We start from the raw sequence: 22,144 nt of genomic DNA on the forward strand, positions 1-22,144 counted from the left end.
CTTAAGATCAAATGGAAATGCTTACCTGAGGATGAGGTAACTGTACACTGTGCACCAATGATGGTACTGACCAACTTTCCAGTCCCTATAGGATCAATCTTGATTATGTATTTAGTTGTAAGGAGGTGAATACACTCATGACTTTAGCATTCTTGCTGGCTTCAGAGTGGGGTTATAGAGTGAAAAGTCACTTTGGGGTAGATTTGTATTTATACATTATTTTTTAAACCAAATCTATATGGAGAAAAAAAGAAAACAAACAAACAAAAAAAACCCAACCAAATAAAAACACCAAAACCCAAAAAACTTACAGAGCAGAAGAGAGCTTTACATTTATTACAGGTACGAAACAGAGAAAGTGAAGAACTAGCAGATTTAAAAAAAAAAAAATGCAGTTACAAACTCCTACTGGGTGCATGGCAAGACAGGTCCAGAAGAGCGAAAACCACCAACCATTCCCTCTTTATGTGGCCAATGTTTTTCTTATCAGCCGTAGTGCATTTCTCTTTAGTTGGTCACCTTTGAGTAGCTGGATGCCCAGCTCAGGGTATCTGTGCTAGAACGCTTATGGGCTATGCTATATTTATCTGAAGGTTTATGCAGTACTTAAGTCTGAATAAGGGATTTACATCATGTTCCAGAGGGGCCAGCACATGATACTGGCACAGCATGAATAAGAATACAAGAAAACACAGAAATCATTTTCACAGTCTGGGCAGAGTAGCAGTGCTAAGGATAACATGGTCAATCTGCTTGTGGAGTATTTCAGGGGCTGCCTTTTGCCTCAGTTTCTGCAGGGCTACTGTCAGTGCAGCATGGAACTCTCAGTTAGCAGCTTTGCCCTTTCTCACTTGAATCAGGTTGACTCAACTGCACAATAACATCGTGTACAGATGAGCTTATATTAATTGAAACATTAGTTTGTCAGGCTACATAGGAAGATCTGTCAGTGGAGAATAGGAAACACTAGCATGAGACTACAGGTAAATACAGACAATTTACAAACTGCTGATGATGAGTTCAGTGTACCTATGCCTGCAAAACACAAAGTTTTTTATTGAGCTTTCTGAGGATGCTGGTATTTCTTCTGTCAGGTGCCCAACATAGCACAAAGGCAGCGCTCTGGCTTCACTAGGACATGGAGCAGAAGACAGGGGAGGAGGAACAGGAAACACAATACAACAGAGGACACACAGTCCTCAGAGTGAGTTTTCTGCAGTGGAAGCATTTATCATCTTAATACGCTGCCTCTATAATAATATTGCTGTTGATGCTTCTGTCAGAAGCTGAGTTTCCCTTGTTCACTGTTGTTATGAGATGTGGAGGAAACGAAGCTGGAACATTACTATGTTTATGGTCATGAGGAAGAGGGCAGCAGGGAAGGAGATGTGCCCAGGAGTCAGAGTGTCCTGCAGGCCCTCAGGAGAGACAAATGCCTTTGCTCTAGAGTTTAGGTTAAAAAAAAATATTGCAGCAGGGAAAGTAGAGTTGAGTGAATCAGCTTCCAACACCGATCTCTCCAGCTGCAGTCAATGGGGAGCAAACTGCCTCCTCCTTGTCACATCCGAAGCCCCACTGTCCTGCAGTCAGGGCACAATGGTCTAACAAGAACTAATCCTGGCAGCCAGGGCTTAAACACTATTTTGGGTGCCAGCCATCACATCATGCAGTAATTTTATGCAGTGGTGTCACACACAGATCCCAGTGCCTGTTATGGAGATTGATGCGGCTGGAAGCGTTGAGCAGAACAGCTATTTCTGTGCTGTTCCTGTTACAGAGATGAACAGCTGGCTCTGCGCTCTGACAACCAAGGAATTTCCCGCATGGCTTAAGAGCGAGACGGCACTGCACAACAGAAATGCTGTGTGGGTTATTGTGATGCCGTGATCAGGTTGCCAAGATCCCAAGATTGCCAAGTAGCGAAGAAGAGAAGCAACAGAACAAGGAGAAACAGTAAGAGAACCAAGACTTGTACATCTACTTCATAGAAATACATATAATAAATGCTTGATTGCTAGATTTCCCCAGGAACCTGGCTTTGGGTTTATCTGTGGCATTATTTTCCATTTCAGTGTTACAGTATTATTCTGGAAGCACTCAGTGTGAAATATGTAAAGTTTTAAAGAAAATCCCAGTCTACTGATGAGCTTTGTGAAGGGAGACTCTTGCATTAGGTTACTTGTGCTTATTCTCTAGCATTTTCCCTTGCACAGCTTTACTGTGAGCCAAAAGCATTGCCAAGAAAGTAAGTCTAAATAAGAAGGGAGTGATTACAATAAAGTTATTTATAATGACCACAAGATTAAGTCTTATCAAGTGACAGCATTTCCTCATGGTAATAGACAAATTCTTCTTTGTTCAGAAAAGCTAACTGTATATAAAAATTGAGACTGACAGCTGAAGCACAACATTTAATAGGAGAAAGACAACTTGCTTTTCAAGGCTTAAAGCACTTGTCGCAGCTCTGAAAGCTCAGTAGGACCATTTGCATGCCTAACCAGTGGCCCAAAACATAAGATATTTGCAAACTTCATAATGTTTTTAGCAGCTCCATTTCAGGCTGTTGAAAGCCATTAGTAATGCACCACAACAACCAGTTAAAAGAAAAACATACTGTTCAAACAAATCCCCATTAAACTGTCATCTTTATTTTTATACTTCTTTTATTGCTATTATGGTGATATATTTGTTTTTTGTTTTTTGTTTTGCTTTTTTTTTTTTTTTTTGGTCTCCATTTTTTCCATTTCTCCGTTAGCAAGAAATAGAGAGCAACCATATAAGCAGGCTTTTTTGTGATCTAAATTGTGCACAAGTTGTGCACTATGTGCAAAACATGGAAATAATGCATAGTGGTGCCATTTCTGATTGCAATTAAGCAGTACATAGAGGTGAAGCAAGCTCAGCTATAGGTCATGCAAACATTAAAGCAGCTTATGTCTGCTTCTTGCTTATAGGCAAATAAGCTGGGCCAAAGAAACCACAGTGATTGTGGCATATGCATTAACAGCAAATAAATGATGAGGTGGATGTTGTAGAGATTGACTTCAGCAAAGTTTTTGACACAGTCTCACACAGCATCCTTGTAATGAAGCTTAGAAAGTGTGGGATAGATGGTGAGGTGGATTGAGAACTGGCTGACTGGCAGAGCTTGGAAAGTTGTGATCGGTGGCATAGGATCTAGTTGGAAGCCTGTAACTAGTGGTGCTCCCCAGCAGCTGGTGCTGGATCTGGCCTTGTTCAACATCTTCATGAATGACCTGGCTGATGAGATAGAGCCCACTTGCAGCTTTTGCTGATGACACAAAGCTGGCTGACATAGAAAGCTGTGCTGCCATTCAATGGGATCTGGATAGACTGGAGAACTGGGCAGAGATAAACCTGATGAGGTTTAACAAGAACAAATGAAGAGTCTTGCACCTGGAAAGAAATAACTGTATGCCTCGCTGCAGGTTAGGGGCCGACCTGCTGGAGAGGAGCTCTGCAGAGAAGGACCTGAGTGTCCTGGTGGGCAACAGACTGGCCATGAGCCAGCAGTGTGCCCTTCCAGCCAAGAAGGCCAATGATATCCTAGGGTGCATTAAAAAGAGCCTGGCCTGCATGTCAAGGGAGATGATCCTCCCCCTCTACTCTGCCCTGATGAGGCCACATCTGGAGTACTGAGTCCAGTTCTGGAATCCTCAGTTAAAAAAAGAGAGTGATCTCCTAGAAAGAGTCCAGTGGAGGGCCACAAAGGCGGTGGGGGTCTTTGAGCACCTCTCGTATGAGGAAAGGTTGAGAGGCCTGGGGCTGTTCAGCCTGGAGAAGATAAGATTGAGAAGGGATCTGATCAATGATTACAAATGTCTAAAGTGAAGGAAGAAATTGGACGGGCCAGACCCTTTTTGGTGTTATGTAGTGATAGGACAAGGAGCAATGGCCAACAACTGGAACATAGGAAGTTCCACACAAATATGCGGAAGACTTCTTGGCTGTGAGGGTGACAGAACACTAGAACAGGTTGCCCAGAGAGATTGTGGAGTGTCCTTTGAAGAAACACTGTCTGGAAACCTACCTGTGTGACCTATTGTGGTACCTACTTTAACGAGGGGATTGGATGATCTCTCCAGGTCCCCTCCAAGCCCTGCAATCCTGTGATTCTGTGAGGTGGAAGACTATGAAGTTTATTAAACTGAGATAATGAATGGCATCATAATGTAGCTTTTCATATTTAAACCATATATACAATCAAAGTGATGCCAAAATGCTGAGCGGGCTTCTGGAGCAGGAACATTTTAAAGGCTGGGAAAGGAGACCTTTCTGTCTTCCCCTGCGGTGACAACCCCCTGGGGGTTTCTAGCATACAGAAAGCAACAGTGCTAGCATACAGAAAGATGACGATTAAAAATACCATGCCCTACAACAGCATGACACTGGAAAATATTTCTGATGCTGAGCTTCCTGAGCCACCAGTCCTGTGAAGGTCAGAATACCCCATGCTCTGCACAGTGCACACACTGTGTTTAGCTGCTGCCAAGGCTTTTGCTTGTGACTGCAGGGGGAAGCAAATGAGTGCCCTTGGCAGTTAGTTGTCTTCTGCTATGACAAAGTTCCTAATCACGTGCCAGGCATAACATCAGGCTTCTCCTTCCTCACTTTTTTTTTTTTTTTTTTTTTTTGGTAGCTTTCTATTCTATGGTTCTCTTTAACGTAATTTCAGTGCATATCTCACTTCAGGAAATCTTATCGCAGCATTAAATCTACAATTTGAATTTCTGCCTTGATACCTTAGATGAACATTTTGATAAGATATTAAATATCTTAAATTTAAATCTATTAAATTTAGTAAGATAAATGATTTATATAATAGTAGCAGTTTCAAGGTTTTTGTTTAGTATTTCTTTCTAAGAGAAGCCAAACATCTGCACTGGGACAGTTTTCCATCATAGTCACTTACCTGAAAACACTTTCGATACTTCCTGTGTAAGCTCAAGTTGAGTGAACAAGGCCAGTGCTTAAAACTAACTGATCGTCGTTTTCGTAAGCATTGAAAACATTACAGTGTAAGTAAGCAACTATTGGCAACTGGCAACTATTTTAAAACATGATACCTAAAACTCACAAAGTATAAGAAAGAAATTAAATTATAATGTCAGAAATGACAATTGCTGTTGAAGGATATGAAGCTCATCAGCAATTTACTCAGTGATTTTAAAGCACTGTTCAAAAATATTCAGTCTCAGCATTAGAAGATCATCTACTCCAAAGATATTTCCAGCTATAGCTAATTCAATTCTAACTGCACTTTTAGAACATTTTCTTGACTTGCATTGAAAGTTCCAGTTTGGGTCCCTTCTGGAAGGCAACGTGTGTCTGAAGGTTAGGCAGAAATGTTAGATAAGCTTTGAACAGTGAGAAATCAGGGAAAAAACCCTCTTCTGATAGAAGTAGATATATATATGTACACTTATCATAGAATTATAGAACATCCTAAGTTGGAAGAGACCCTAAAGATCATTGAGGCTGTTTTGTGTCCTCAGGTCCACCCAAAAATCAGACCAGATGACTGATAAAGAGTTGTCCAGATACTCTGTGAATTCTGGCATCTCAGTGCCACTGCCACTGCCCTCGGGCAGTGCCTGACCAGACTCTGGTGAAGGACCTTTTCCTGACATCCAGCCTGAATCTAGAAATCTAGACATATATATGTATACATACAGACCTTGCTGATTAGGTAAAGTGCTTGGAGAAAAATGCATTCTGGTGCACACTGTCTTCATAGTTATCCTTTGAAAAGTCATATTTTTCAACACAATACACACTTTGCTTTGTATAATCTAGCCATGTACTAACCATAAAGGGCTGAAGTGCATAGGCACATAGCTAACGGTATTGCTTACTTTCAACTGTCACACACTCAGCAAGATGCAGAGCAGACTTTTGTAGATGACAGCAGGTAGGCCAGACTGGTTACAAACATAAGGGTAAGCATTCACATTCATATCAGTGAGAGCACAAACAGTTTCAAAGAAATGGAGGAAAGAACCCTTCCAGCAATGATTTTAATGTTCACATTTGCAGCCTGGGGAGCTTTCTCTTTGAGCTTTTCGCAGTGAATATTGATACTATAGGAATTATTATTCTTAGATTTGAGTAATATTTTCTGAGAAAATGGTTAGCAATGCAAAAATACTGGTATTTTTTTCCCCCCAAACCAATGCCAATTTTATTCTGTCCTGTCTGGAGCCAAGACTGGGGGTAGAATGAGGAGATGAGGTAAAAAACGTGTGGATAGGATCAGCCAACCCCTGACCTGGTGGCCAGCTGGCTACAACTCTTCCTCAAGAAGTGGGGAAGCTACTTTTAGCTTCTGGGTTTTAAACTGAATATTCTATGCCTCTGGAGCATAATCTGCCATCCATGTTACAAAACAGAGCATGGGAAAAGCTCTTAAACCTTCTGCTGATGGCACTTGACCTTGAGTTATTGGGCATTCAGTGGAGCAAGGAAGAAATTTAGTTATCCCTGTTTCCAGGTGAGCAGCCAGGCCTCGCAGGTAAGCAACTGCAATCATTCTTACTTGGTTTCCCAAAGATATTTTAACAACATGGAACTGTGCCATGGGAGAGGCTGATAAGCAGCCAACCTTAGAAAATGCCATGTTCTGCAGATGAGAATCTGTCCTAACTGGTGTGGCTTCAAATATCATTCAGATAGCTGAGGAAATCAAAGTACTCCTTTTCCTTAGGAACAGAAACTTTTCCTTTACTGAGCCATTGGGTAAAAGCTAGCAAGACCGAGTCAGTTTTGCTGGGATTTTGGCACTGTATTACAACATTTGCTTTCTTTTGCTTATCCTAGTGATCAAACATTTAATTTAGCATTTTCCTATACAATACAACCTAGTTCTTATTTATTATATTCCTGAGAATACAGTCCTTTAATTGATTATATAGCACCACACACACCACCACAGTGCCTGTATGCTGCCCAAAGAGGCTATAGGTGACCTGTAGAATATTTGCTAGATATAAGTTTATCTTACTTATTTCTTTGTCAAAGGAAATGATTTTTTTGGAAAGTTTCTAAAATAAATTAACAATAGAATACAAACAACAATCTGCCGGGGGGGTTGATTTGGAGAGAATGTCTTGATGCTGTGCCGAGCACTTTCTGTAATCGTCAAAATGTCTTTTACATTGCATTTGTCTTGGGCAGCCTTCGTCTCCAAGGATTCCTTTACTCTGGTAGAATGTGCAGAATGGAAAGTAAAAGATGACAGCACTATTCTGCTTCCTGCACATGTTCAGAGCTCCTGGCAGCATGTGATTTAGACTTGAGCATTTTGGGTGGAGAGAAATACAGTAATCCCATACTCCTGATGTCAGCACCAGCAATAGATGCCCAAAGCCAGGAAAGGGAATGGAGGTCAGTGGAAGAGCAGTACAAAGGACAAATGACTGGAACAGGCTGCCAGAGAGGCTGTGGAGTCTTCTCTGGAGATACTCAAAACCCACCTGGACGCTTTCCTCTGCCACCTGCTGTACAGAACCTGCTTTAGCAGGAAGGTGGACTAGATGATCTCCAGAGTTCCCTCACAATCTGGTCTCTTTGTGCAGAGGCTCACTCAACACACCAGGAAGATGGAGAAGCATGCCTGGCAATCCCTGTGCTGTAGGAACAGCCCTACTGGGCTGCCTAAACCATCCCCAAATCCAGCAGCCTACTTTGCTTAATCTGTGCCTTACATGCTTATGCTTCAAAGGAGTACAAGCTATCTTAGGGGCACTCCAGGCTGTGGGGCTTCATCTTAAGGTGGCCCATAAATCAGGTTCCATCAGAGACCAACTAGGACACCTTTCAATTTTAATGAATGAGAAATGCCATAAAATTACAGATCTTCTTCAATGGCGTATGCTCATCAATAAAGAGAGCTCTGCCATAAAAAAATCCAGAAAAGATCAAAAAATCAGTGCAGAAAATTAAGTCTTGCTACATCTACAGTTATTAAAAAGGCCGAGCAAGGAATGCGATGACCAACATTCTCTTTGGTTTTGGCATGTTTATTTGGGCAACAGAACTGGAAAACACATCATCTGCGGCACTCCTCTGTGCAGTTGGGGTTTACTGGTGGTGACAGTATCTTCAACAAATTGCTGAGTGGCAGCATTGTTGGTTCTTGCTTCTGCCAACATATCTGAATCCTGTGTGCACTCTTCAATGCTGCACAGCTGCCAGCAGTGCTGATATCAGTTCCTATGGTAATTCTCATTAATTTCTCAGCTTTTTCTAGTGGAGGGAGTTCTACGGTTTTCGCTTCTCCTTCCACAGCCAGCTTCACCTAGCACTGCTTCCCTGCAACAGAAAGAAGGGATTTTAGAAAAGAGTCCAAATTTGTATGACTTAAGAAACAAAAGCCACAGAAATATCACCACCTGGAGAAAATGAGACAGTCCAATGCATTCATGAGTTAGTTTTGCACTACTGATGGAATCACAGTGTCTTGGATGAATGCAAGTAATTATGTTATTCACTCAATTCCTGTCCCTCATTCTCCTGTCTTAGCAGCAGAGGATGAGGATGACCTCTTACAGTCCTACTGAGCAAGGGAGAGGCTGAACAGCTGCTACCTCTAGTTGTGTCTCAGAGAATGAATGGGAGTCCACTGCCCTTGCCTTACTTCCAAGGGCCCAAAGCAGGATCCTGCTGGGAAGTTGACAGCCATCATCTATGGCCAGCTCTGCCACTCAGGCAGAACAGTTCCCATTGTGTATTTGAATGCACCTCATCAGCTTCGAATGGCAGTGAACACGGAGCTTGACAGTAGCTTCCTCTCAAGAAAGAAATGTTTCTTCCTTCTGCTAAGCAGACACTGACAACATGTCAGTTGGGATGCTCCTGTGTCTCAAAAGCAGGATCTGCCTAAGAAGGCAGAGAAGCCATCTTCAGTGCAACAGCTGTAAGTAAAAACAGAGGAGGAACGTTTGCATTACATGTGGTGATACACTGCTTCATAAGCAACAGCTGCAGAGGGATCAAGTCGACCTTCTGAATGCAGCCTGGCAGCTCTCAAATGAAGTCTAGACACACTACGTACCCATGTGATTCCTCCAAGGCTCAAAATCAGAACGCCACTGCAAAGCTGCAGAGCCAGCGCCTGTGGCCACATCTGCCAAAGGCAGAAGATCACAACACTGCAGTTAAGTTCTTCAGCTTTGAATGGCAGCAAACAATCTTACTGACGGACACTATTCTCCCTCTTCCACTACAAGTATGGGACAAACGGGTGCCAAGTGCCAAAAGAAGCACCAGTTGCCATAAAACGAACCATGCATCAGTTTGCTGGGGTAAAGGACCCCCAGAAAGCTCTACACTCTGCCCCAAGTACTTCTGCCTTTGCGATCAGCACTGGATGAGGCACATGTCTGGGGCTTCTGGCAGACACAGCTTTGCAGGGCAAAGAATCTCAGGGCACAACTCTGTGCTCTCCCGATTCCTACTCTGTTCTTCTCCACATCCCAGCAACAGCAAAGAACATAGTAAGGTAAGTACCACGGGAAGACAAAGCTGAAAGTAAGTGCTGACACTGTGAAATGAACAAAGACAGACCATCCATCCCTGGGCTAGCCTTGAGGCTGACAAAAACAGTGTAGCCCAGATGTGTTGTGTGCAGGCAGGTCTGTAAACAAACAGAAGAAAGTTTTCCTTTCCACATTGTGGCAGGCTTCTCTTTAAGGGGACTGCAGAGCCTGGCAGGGGATCACATAGTACTGTGAGAACCACACGTAGGTCCAGGGTCTGTCAGCTGAACCGAGGCCTGGGTGAGCCATGACCAGGGAACCACATGCATCTCCAAGGAAAAACATCCCCAGTCCTTGTGATGCTCCATAATGGCTTCCATGGGATAAGCTGGATATGCATTGCCAACACAATAATTTGCAATGGAGAACAAAGCAGAAAAGCTTTCAAGATGTGTTGCAATATACCTCATCATAAGGGATCTTTAGGGACTGGAGAGGGACTGTGGGGTCTGCGTGCAGGATCCATACACAGGTCCAGATTCTTTCAAGCTGTGGAAAAACCCACTTGAGCGGTAGGCAGGGACATTGCATCTCCCCACATACTGCCTTGAGGAAATAACCACCAGAACTAAGGGAATCCCATTGGACAGACAGACTGGGGTCTGTGGGGAGTGCTTGGTGAGCTTGTTCTCTTCTGCTGCCCCCATGTCCCTGCAGGGCAGGGTCATTCCTTCACACTACGCTCAGGTCACAGGATGACAGAATGACAGAATAACTTAGGTTGGAGGGGACCATTATAGATCATCTAGGTCCCACCCCTTGCCATGGGAAGGGTTGCCAACCACTAGATCAAGCTGCCCAGAATTCCATCCAACCTGGCCTTTTAAAGAAAGAAAGAATGAATGAATGAATGAAAGAAAAGATATAGACCATACAGCTGTATGGAGGTTGCTGGGGGACACCCATGGCCATTGGCATAAAGTGCCTGACACTGTTAAAAAAAGGGCAGCATTACAACATGAACCAGCCTGATTTTGTGCCTGACCATGCTGTGCCACCAGCAATCTCCCTGCTGGGAAGGGACAGGCAGATCTTTTGACCACAGCACTGGGACAGTAAAGGACTTGATGCTCCAGGTAATCAGGTAGGGCTAGCCTGCCATCCTCGGCTAGTTCTTAAATAAGGCCCAGTGCTCTGCAGGCTCACTGTAACAGCTTGTTTCCAAATGATACTTGTCAGAAAAATAAAATTTCCAAATAGTGTAAGTGGATGGATCTATGAGGTTTCCCTTGGCGTTACGTGGACCCTTTGGTTTAATTAGACTCATGCATTTGCCAACAATCTATTTTCTTCTGATGTACCACTCTCTTCTTGCAGAATCTCTGGGGTGGATGTGACTTGCTGTTATGAAGGAAGCTGTGCACTGACTTCCTCTGGAGAAATTAAAGAACTGCCAAACTTCATACATCCTTGTCATTGTCTTCACTAGGATTATTAATAATGCCACTAATTTGATTAATCTTATGTTTTCAAAGATTCTTTTAAAAACAAACATTTAATGCTTGACTGAGATCAACAAAGATCTCAAAGTGAGTACAGGGTGGGATTAGGAAAGAAGGGAGTATGTACCAGGCGTGCAGTGTGAAATGTCTTGCCTAAGCATCTCTCCCTCAAGTAATGTCCCTGTTGTACAGTTCCCCCATTCTGTCTCCTTCTTGAAACTGCATATCCTCAGAAGACATTAACAACAAAGAAAACTGGTATTTCTTTCTGTAAACACCTTCTGGTCCTGTATGGTGAAATTGAGTTTCTAGGGATCCAGGCACAACTGGAAGAATTTATATAGTTGGTATGCCAGAACGGTGGATGTTTTGTTTTGTTTTGTTTTGTTTTGTTTTTGATAGGAAAACTCCTGATCTTCTGTGTTCAAAGTCTTTAAAATGGTCACTATTTAAGGAAGCACAACTTCTGTAAGAAACCACCAGCCCAAACTCCAACAATGACTACAAATTCCACATATCTCTATAAAGTGAGGTACACTAACAGTTGTCGCCTCTCTGAGAGCATCTGATATTTCTGTTGTGGAATGTGGTTCTTAATTAGTAAGAAAAAGAGAAAATGAAATAGCACATGTGCTCAAGAGGTTGCCACTTTACAGTCATTTTACTCCTGTCTGGGAGCCAGTCCAGCCTCCCAAGACATTCAAGAGGACTCTGAACAAGTTATTCAAAAACAAGTCAGTTTTGGCAACATACACAATTGTAGTACAAAGCTCTCTCTTTTACAAACTACAGACCTTGGTGCTTGAGGGATTACTGCAAAGAGTTGCACAGCTGCTAGGTGAGTCCTTAGAGCTGCTGTGCAAGAGGAGAGCAGAACTTGGCCTCACAGCCCAGGCTGGAGTCTTTCCACCATCACAGATAGTGGAGCAGTACTGTTTTGCTCTTCATGTGTAGCATGGATGTCCAAATTTATTTTTATATCCTCACAGGTTTATGTTTCAAAATGGCAAAATGTTGAGAAGATGGGTGGTTCTGTGCAACTCAGCAGTCCCCCAGCATACATGTCAAAGATTGTGCTCAGGGTAATAATAATAGTAATAGTAATAGTAGCAATAACAAATGAAGTGAATAAAAAAAGGTCCTGAGACATACCTTTCTTTAGAAATTCAGAACAAGTCCTGAGTACAACAGAAAACCACAGGTTTTTCAAAGTAGACAATTTCCTACTTGAAAATAAAATTTTCACTCAGTAGAAATTATGACCAGTACTCAAAATTCTTTCTTTTTTCCCTCCTTTTAAACACTTTCACCAAGGATTCTTTCTTCCATTGGAGAAACAGCTCTCTATACGTTAGGCAAGAGTGACATCTGCTGTTGGTTACAAAGAGCAGAGCTGGTGCACACCGACCCTGGTTTGTAAGGACAAGGATGCAGGTGGGTTCTGATCATTTCTGCTCTGACGCTATCAACTGCAATGAGTGAGAGTCAGCATTATTATAATAAGTAGCAGTAAATCACCCACACTTCGGATTGGTTTACAAAAATGAAACCTGGAGTCGTTAGTACCAAAATCATTAAGGTTGGAAAAGATTGTTAAGATCATTTAGTCCAACCATCAGCTCACAAGTCCCCACCATGCCCACTATCCGTGTCCCTATCCAGTGCCACATTCACGCAGTTCTTGAATACCTCCAGGAACAGTGACTCCACCATCTCTCTGGGCAGTTTGTGCCAGCACCTCATCACTTTTTCTATCAGGACGGAAGTCAAGACATTTATGAATAAAGCAACACTAAACACTACTAACATTTTAAAAATCAACAAATCAAGAAGACAGAAGCTCTCTGGAATTGGGGATGTGCAACCAGCCAGCCCAATCCTCCTCTGTTTTGAGGAGGGGTCTACAAGGGTTCTACAAGTTATGGGATTCTGGACTTAGATCAAATACACAGTTTGTACAGTGGGGCACTTTGTTACTGAAAACATTTGTCCTTGTTTTGCCTAAACTGGACCACTGTAGCTAAAGAAAAGCAGCAGGGTTCATCCCTAACTGCTAAGAACAGGACACGTAAATAGCTCAACCTGTAAAACCATACAGGGAAAGGGAATGAGGAAATAACTTGCAATGAGCTGCAGAACGATCTGTCAGCAACACTCACCCTTGACAAAGCACACCCTGAAAGATAAGAGGAACCTTCAGCAGGGTGTAGCACAATAACGGAGGAGAGAGATTTCCTCAATGCCGTACCAGAGACAGCTTGAAAAAACATCAAAGTCATGAACACTGATATGAAAGCAGAGAACTAAAGTAAGAAGCATGAACTCCTAGCTCAGACACAGTCAGCCAGCCCTTAAGTGTGATATATGAGATAACCCATCCTTGAAATATATATTCTGCAGCAGTTGCCTAACTTATCATAGTGCTGCAATCTCACTGAACTTAAATAAAGAAAAAGTGCTACAAATAAAACATACAAAAGACTAATGTACCAATTACTCATCCTGCTGTTCAAGCTTCCACAGGCACTTCTGGCATTCTATTTATCTATCTATCTATCTATCTATCTATCTATCTATCTATCTACCTATCTATCTATCTATCTATCTATTTATTTATTTATTGCTTCACCCCGGAAAACAGCAACAGTATGTGGAAGTTATTTGGAAACTGGTGTACATCTTTGGACTATATGTGTCTGACTGCTATGCTCAAGATACCCCTCCTGTGCATCATCTCATGTGCCTCTGTCTGTACTTATAGGTCCTGTAGGCACACTGCTCCTTTCTTGGGGACAAACATGTACCATGAGAATAACAGGGGCATTAGCATAACATTTTGGCAGTCTGGGCTTTCCACTGGGCGCAGGAAGGAAGTACTCAGCACAGGAAAGGGGAGTGAATGGCCAGAAGAATGAGTGGTGTAGATGCTTTAGCAGAAAAACTGCCTTGCTGCAGAGTTCCTACAGGACAGCTGCAATTTGGGGACACCATGTCAAATTGGAGTAGAAGGAAAGTTACTCCTAAGGGAAAAAATGAGGATTATCAAGAAGACGGATACAGTGATCATCTCTCCTTTCCTCCATCCCTATGGGAGGATGCCCACAGTAATCAACTGACACATCAGTCACAGAGAAGAAAAATCAATGAGATCAGTGGGTGAAGAGACAGAGAGCCCCAAAGCAGGTAGGATTACAACCATTGCAGGAGAATACTAGGGTTCAGGAGGGTCAGGTGTGCAGAAGATGGCATCTACATGGGGTAGATGAGCAGAGCTGACTTGTGTGCACACTGTGGATGCATGGTATTTCTATGAATCTGATGCCATTGGCTCTGACCACACTGTCCAAGATGCAGAAATGTGGGGTGGAGTCTGGAGGACCTCATGATCTACCTAACAAGGATGATGGGAGGAAAGAGAGAATAGGTTGTAGAAGCTCAGGCATACAGTGGGATGCCCTAAAGCTACCAACCTAATAGAATCATAGATTCATAGAATTGCTCAGGTTGGAAAAGAGTTTCAAGATCATCGAGTCCAACCACAACCTAACCACACTACCCTAACTAACAACCCTCTAATACATCATGTCCCTGAACACCACATCCAAATGGTTTTTAAATACATTCAGGGATGGTGACTCAACCACCTCCCAATAAGAAAGAAATATGAAGGGTGATTGGGTTATAATGTTTATTTATTTCAACAAAAAACACTGCTAAACAGGCTTCTTCTTATAGCATAGACTGGCATGAAGAAGGTAGAAGTCTGGAAGCAGAAGCCAGAGAGAGTTATATAAAAATCTAAGTAATCTGAAATCTAAGACTTCAGCTGTGGGCACAATTCACCTTCAGAACAAACTATCAAAGGAATTAGAGGATTCTGTCTTTCTCTTCAAACCAAGATCATCCCGTATTAAAATCAACAACAAAAAAATCAAGAGAATACACACTGCCAAACAATAGTTACTGGGAATTCTGAGAAAAACCTTATAGTGATGAGTATACAAGAATCAAGTTAAATTTTCTAGAATTTCTTCTAGCCTTTGAAACTTTTGAATTTCTCCTATGAAGCTACATGATGGCATCATCTCACACTGCTCTGCAACTGTACCAATGTTCATGCAAATGACTTTCCAGAGTTGATTTAAAAATTTCAATAGTTGAAGAATCTACTCCTTTACTAAGGGGATTTGTTTCAGTAGCTACCCACTCCCACCAAGAAGTACTTGTGCTTTGCTGTCAGCCTAGATTGGCACAGCTTTCACTGTACTGATGCCAGGAGTCTCTTCCCATGAATCCAAGCATGGTTACCACCATTCCTGTTTAAATTTGCTCTCGAATAAACTAACAAATTTATTCCACACAAATTTGAACTAAAATGCCCTTTGGAAAATAGCTTCCATGAGGTATAGTAATGAAAGTACTACTCTGTAGAAGATAATCACATGGTAAAAAGTGGTTTCAGCTCTTTTCGATAACAAGAAAACAACAGTGGTTCATAGCAATTGTTTCTCAGGGACATGCTGACAACCACACTGTCATTGCTGAAACGCATCACCCACTGCCTCATGTACTCACACCTACTATTTGGTCTCCATAACCATTCAGCAAGCGTGAATGAATGTCAATGGGTGCCATTTTTTTTCTGTGTGGAGGAGTTCAGTGACACCCCTTTTCTTCATACACACTTTCATGTCAGACACCATTCTGTCAAACTGCCCCTCTGCTGCCATCTGTCACACAGCAACAACATGGAATGGAATATTGGTGGAAGGTTCAACCTCTGCTGCCCTACCACCAACATCCACCTCTGGTGCTATGGGCCAACATAATAAAATAGGAGGCATTACTTTCAGAGCAGTCCTTGTATAAAGGTAAGGAAACAGAACAGTTATGCATTAATTTAAGTTGCACTATTTGCAAATTAATTTAAGGCTCGATTCATCGTTACACCATCCAGTACATAATTGCCTGTGTTTCCAAGTTCACATTTCTTATCATGATGAGAAAGTAAATAATAGCTTCAAATGACCAATGATGCCAGATCTGAAATTAAGCTCAGTGTTGGAAAACATTCAAGTTCCTTTCAGCCACAACCAAACATTTCCCTCTAAAGATAGTAACTTTCCCACCGTCTGCAAATATTTGATTCAAAATAAATCTGGTACTTATGCTTTTGAAAAAGTGTATTTGTTTTCTTCATGGAGGAAAAAACAAAAAAAGAAAAAACAAAAAAAGAAGAGAAACTTGAAAGTAGAGCAATGATTGCTGCTTTTAAACAAGATGATTGTCCACAATGGAGTATAGCTATCCCAAGAAACAAAACTATTGGAAAGGATGGGGGGAGAGATCAATCAATATGTGTAAATATGTGTTTCTGCAGGAAATCTCAGCAGTGTCATAGTCTCAGATAGCACCACACCAGAAAGCAAAGTCATCCCATAAAATGTTTAACTGCCTCCTTCCACATAATTACCTCAGAACTTCTGGGCGAGCCCATCCTCCTTGCAGGTCAATGTGCAAGGTAAGTAAAACACTTGTCCCACAGCACCCGAAAAGTTGCCTGTGTCCTTCCTCCCTCTCAGAAGAGAGAGACATAGATATGAGAGAGGGATAGAGAAGTGAGAGGTAGATGTGGCACTGAGGGACAAGGTTGGTGGGCATAGTGGTGATGGGTTGATGATTGGACTGGATGATCTAAGAGGTATTTTCAAACCCTAATGATTCTATGATTCTTTGACTTCCTTCCAAGTTCCTCCTCACAGGAGAGGCAGTGGTCCCACTGCTCACAGTGTGGGCAACAAAGGCACCTTTCTGGAAAGGCCAGGGCCTGGTCCTGCCCCAGCATTCACCCAGCCCTCTGCAGAGCAGCTCCCCCCAGCTCACAGCCTGCTCCTCCACAACACCCCAAATCTCCCACTTCCCATGTGCTGGAACCAGATGAGCTGGTGCTCCTTCACTTAGACTCTGCTGTAGTGCTGCTTCTCTCTGACCAGGTTGCTTCTCCAGCAGGCTGGAAGCAGCCAAAAAATACTGCCTCAGCTGAACCAGACAGGTTACAGGCAGTCCTGACCCATGCTGTGATGGACTCTGGGCCAGTCCCTGCATCATATGCAAGAGGCAGAGGCCAGGTAGGGGACAGCTGGCACAGGGATATGGCAGCCAGTCTGCATGCAAGTGTGAGGGGCCGGGGCTGCCCGCGCTGCCTTCACCTGGCATAGAGCTGCAGAGACAGAGCCTTCCCATGGCCTGCCATCAGCTGGGGGATTTTCTGCAGCCTCCCAGATCACCCCACTGCACCAGGAGCAGGATATTTAAGGGTCCAGATATGAGGAGGAAAGGAGATTGTGCAGAGGACTTACAGGTAACACGTCTATCTTGCTTAAACATTGTGAAAGCAGAAAGAGGGCAAAGTGGGGAGAAATGAGCAAAGAGTTAAAGGGGATGAAGGCATGGAAGAAATTAACAACAAATTTCTCTTTTCTGCTGAGGTTAAATCAACATACTCCTTCTGCATGGAGATATCTCATAGAATTTTACAGACTAGGGAAAGTTGAACTCTTATCTTCATCCTTAAATACATCATTTGTGGTTCTTAGAATGGAGCCAGTGGAAGAGTCAGACACTGTGAGCCAAATCGTGTTTAATTTATTCAGCAACACATCTGTGTGAAATATAGTCCAATTACGGGTATTAGGTTACTTTTCCATGGCTGCAGACATTTGGCTTTTATTTCCAGCAGGCTCTAATTAAATTATCACAATGCAGGAGCAAATACGTTTCCTTTATACGTGACTGCAATTAAAGTCATGCAATCACAACATTTTTTGAAGTGACTCCGATCAATTGGTTACAGTAAAGAACAGCGTGTAATGGAGCAGTGGCTCCACTGCTAAGACTAAGAGAGGGTTTCTGTTTCAATAATCTAGCTCCCTTTTATTTTGAGTTCTGCTCTTGGATAATTTATTTAAAGTTCATTATGTGTCTACAGCATATATCACTTGCCCTCAGCTCAGGCGGCAGAAGTCCCATTACAGCCAATTACTTAGTGTGATAAAATCTGCCACAGCACAAACTGTTGCTTAATTAGATTTAAGTTTTGTCTACATTTTATTTGTAATTCTGACTGTGAAATAATAAGGCCAACAGCAAAGACTTGCTGCCTGCTCTCTCTGGTCACTGGCAGCCTGTTACACTGGGTGTAATCTTCTGGCAGGTCAGAAGGGAGACCTCTAGTCTCAGTGCTCTTCTTGCAGTGCTTGTCCCCATACCAGATGTCCCTAACTGGCCTGGGACCCAAACCCTGTCAGATACCTCACCCATAATGTAAGGAACCACTGGGAGAAGGTGGCGGTCCTCATGGATGAAGCATCTGAGTGCTGCTGCTGCCACCACATTTTCTGATGCTTATAAGTATTTGCCCTACAGCCCCTATGGGTTTGCTGTATGGTCTTTATGGATTTGCTGCAGCAACACAATGGTAGGCAGGAAAAAATGCTGTTGACAAAATGATAGTCCTAAAAAAACCTTGAAGAAAGTGCTGGAAACAGCACCCAGCCATGCCCCTCAGCTCAGTTAACAGGTGCACACTGTAAGCAGCATGCTGTAAGCAGGACTGTTCTCCCAGTACGGACAGCATGCTGCTGTGGAACAGAGCCTTTGCTGTTTGGGTGGTTAAACGTTAGCCATATGGGTGCCTTCAGGTTGGTCTGAGTATGGCAGCGTCACTGCATTTCTTCTGACCAGCCATCTTTCCACATCATTTTCTCTTTGCCCTCATCCATGTGCATCTCTCTATATGGCATGAAATAGAGGTTCACAGACAGCACTGGCTTTTCTCAGGTGGTCCTGTCCTTCTCACAGAGGATGAGATGTTAGCCTGGAAAGCACTACTGTGTATATTGCTGTACACCTGAATTCAAGCCACTGATTTATCCATACAGTAAGTGTTTCAAATATATTTCGACCGTATGTTCCACACAAATTTAAATTAAAATCCTGGAACGTGTCTCTGTGAGATCACAAAAGTGACTGAAGGTGGTAGCCACATCAAGAATTTTCGAGGTGGAACAAGAAATGGAAGTGATGATTTGACAGGATTCTCTTTAACAGATGCAGACCACAATAATTTGAGGATGGACACCACCCTGTAAGAGGTTGCCTACCTCAGGAAATAATTACATTTGAGATTTACTCGATATTTTTCCCATCAAAACAGCTCTAAAAGAAAACTGGAATCCACACAAGAGCTCTTACTGCACATGACCTTGGCAATTATTTCCTATGAGCTTCAGTGGCCCCATATTTCCTACTGGAGATTCTATATACTGCAGATTCTATATACTTTGCTCAGAGACATGATTTAGCGGAGGGTTGTTAGAGTTAGGGTAGTATGGTTGAGGGTTAGGTTGGGGTTAGGTTGAGGTTGGACTTGATGATCTTGAAGTTCTTTTCCAATCTGAGCAATTCTATGATTCTATGACTATCTTTAAGTCCACTGATTCTTGATTAAGTCCTAGAAAATAGCTTGAGAATGGCTGCTTTGCAAAGTTGGCTGCATTTATTCAAGTGTTTCAGAGAGATTTGAAGGCTACTGTCTATAAGAAAATCACCGTTTAATTTTTGTTAAGGAATAGACATTTACATAGCAGCTAATGGAAAATCTAGAAATAGCCTGTTTCTTTGCAACATTAATCTTGTTAATGAACTAATAAAATTAAATATTCGTGTATTGTTTTTTTTCAAGAAGCAGGAATAAAAATGCTACCAAACTCCAGTGTTAAAAAGAATATGCAAACATTTCAATATCTGCTTTCTTTTCCAGTTAATTAGCAATGATGTGAATAGCTTTTATGCAGCAGCAACATTCTGAACATTCCTCTCTGTGCCTGTGGTCAGTGGCACAACACAACCAGTCTGTCTTTCTGCTGCACTTGAGCTCTGATGAGAGCAGAAGGTGACCTCTATGTACCAAGGGACACACATCACCCACTGTGGTGCTTGGAGTCCCTTACATTCTGCTTGAGGAGACCCTTCCCTGAAAATACATATGTGGGAATATAAATTTTACTGTATCTGTATAAATATGAACAAAAGACCTATAGATAAGGATTAATTCTCACCGAAACAGCAAGGCCTTTTCTTATTTGATAAAGGCATTATAACAGAGGCAGTGGTGGGAACTTGAAATAAGACCTAGTTCATTGTCTTTAACAGGCTAGTACAGGGTCTTTTCTGTCAGAGATCACTAAGTATTTCTCTCTTCCTTAAGCATTAAGGAAGAAACATGAACACAACAAGTGGTGATTTAGCCAACCCCACGACCTGGCAAGATATCGGAGGTGATTTTTCCAACTGTACCGATGCAGAAGTCAGTCTGAAGACTTTGTACCTCCCTGTTATGTACAGTCTCATTTTTCTGGTGGGCTTCCCAGGAAATGTTATTGCAATCTGTGTTTACAGCTTCAAGATGAGGCCTTGGAAGAGCAGCACCATCATCATGCTGAACCTGGCACTCACAGACCTGCTCTACCTCACCAGTCTTCCCTTCCTGATACACTACTATGCCAATGGGGAGCACTGGATCTTTGGGGGATTCTTGTGCAAGTTCATTCGCTTTGGCTTCCACTTCAACTTGTACAGCAGCATCCTCTTCCTCACTTGCTTCAGTGCCTTCCGCTACATGGTGATTGTCCACCCTATGAAATTTTTCCATGTCCGAAGGAAGCGGTGGACAGCAGTGGCCTGTGCAGTCATTTGGGTGATCTCCCTGGCGGCTGTCACTCCCATCAATTTCTTGATTTCCTCAAGAGAGGAGCAAAACAGATCCTTATGCCTTGACTTCACCAGCTCTGAAAACCTGGGTGCAATCAGGTGGTATAACTGGCTGCTCACCAGCCTGGCCTTCTTCTTGCCCCTCGTGACAGTGACTCTGTGCTATGCACTTATTATTTCTGCCTTGGCCACTGGGCCCCAGACACGGGCTAGCCACAAACAGAAGGCTCGCAGACTTGCCATCATCCTCTTGGTGGTCTTCTATATGTCCTTCCTCCCCTTCCATCTTTTTCGGGTAGCTCGGGTTGAACTGCAGTTGTGCCCCGTCAGCTGTCATGTTGAGAAGCAGATTCATGCCATCTATATCATCTCTCGACCTCTGGCTGCACTCAACACCTGGGGTAACCTTCTGCTGTATGTCGTGATGGGAGATAACTTCCAGCAGGCCATCCTCTCACTCTCATGGTGCAAGAGGAGCAAATGCATCCAGCCACGTGGGAGCAGTAATTATGTGAACAAGTCAGAAATCACCTTAAGAGTATAGAAGAATTCATTGAAGAAAATTCCAGCAAACCTGGGATTGCTTTCTTGCCACATAGGCGGGCGTATGGATATGACAGTGAGAACTGCTGCTGGATTCTCACTCTCTGTAGTACAATGCTTGTCCAAGAAGTTGTCTCAGGAGCAAGCTTATACATACATACCTCTGTTAGCAACTAAAAAATAAAATAAAATAAAATAAAGGAACAAAGAGAAAAAAATGTAAACCTCCTTAAAGGCAGAATTTTAACTTACCCAATTGGACTGTTTCCAAAGATATTTGGGAAATGTTGGATTCTCTTCCTTCAGTCTTGGAGGCTGGATACAGAAACACAGGGAGCTGGGTTTGGACAAGAGAACAACTTCCATCGAGTTCAGTGCTGCCACTGGTGTAGTGTTTTGTTACAGCTGGACTGAGACGCAGAGGATTGTCATGGTTGCTGAAACCTCTGAATTACATAAATTACATACTTAGAAAGCACTTAGATAAATCAGGTGTTCTCAAATTCTCCTCTAATCAGCTCCTGTGAGGCCCCATCTGGAGTACTGTGTCCAGGCCTGGGGCCCCCAGCACAAGAAAGATGTGGAGCTCTTGGAACAGGTCCAGAGGAGGGCCACTAAGATGATCAGAGGGATGGAGCACCTCTCCTGTGAGGAAAGGTTGAGGGAACTGGGATTGTTTAGCTTGAAGAGGAGAAGGCTCTGGGGAGACCTCATTGTGGCCTTTCAGTATTTTAAGGGAGCGTATGAACAGGAGGGGGAATGGCTGTTTACATGGGTTAACAGTGATAGGACAGGGGGGAATGGTTTTAAACTGAGGCAGGGTGTGACGCA

General features: G+C 42.9%; 1 protein-coding gene and 1 long non-coding RNA gene across 3 annotated transcripts; both read left to right on the forward strand.

The window, feature by feature from the left end:
• Positions 1-1,553: 1,553 nt before the first annotated feature.
• Positions 1,554-11,304, forward strand: LOC146545668 (uncharacterized). Of its 2 annotated transcripts, none has more exons than XR_014880864.1 (3): positions 1,554-1,953; positions 8,542-9,520; positions 10,875-11,304. It is a non-coding gene; the product is annotated as an uncharacterized LOC146545668 (long non-coding RNA). The 2 variants fall into 2 exon arrangements; XR_014880865.1 differs by having other exon boundaries at positions 8,545-9,520.
• An 8,978-nt stretch (positions 11,305-20,282) lies between these two features.
• Positions 20,283-21,482, forward strand: LOC100541694 (2-oxoglutarate receptor 1-like). The gene has a single exon (XM_031552415.2). It carries the CDS (start codon positions 20,283-20,285, stop codon positions 21,312-21,314), a length of 1,032 nt encoding a protein of 343 aa, XP_031408275.1. The 3' UTR covers positions 21,315-21,482.
• The last annotated feature ends 662 nt before the right edge of the window (positions 21,483-22,144 follow it).

Source organism: Meleagris gallopavo, chromosome 1 (assembly GCF_905368555.1).
Source record: "Meleagris gallopavo chromosome 1, MGAL_WU_HG_1.1, whole genome shotgun sequence".
NCBI lineage: Eukaryota > Metazoa > Chordata > Aves > Galliformes > Phasianidae > Meleagris > Meleagris gallopavo.

Coding starts and splice junctions, on each gene's coding strand:
- LOC100541694 (XM_031552415.2), top strand. CDS start 20,283: ATGAACACAACAAGTGGTGATTTAGCCAACCCCACGACCTGGCAAGAT.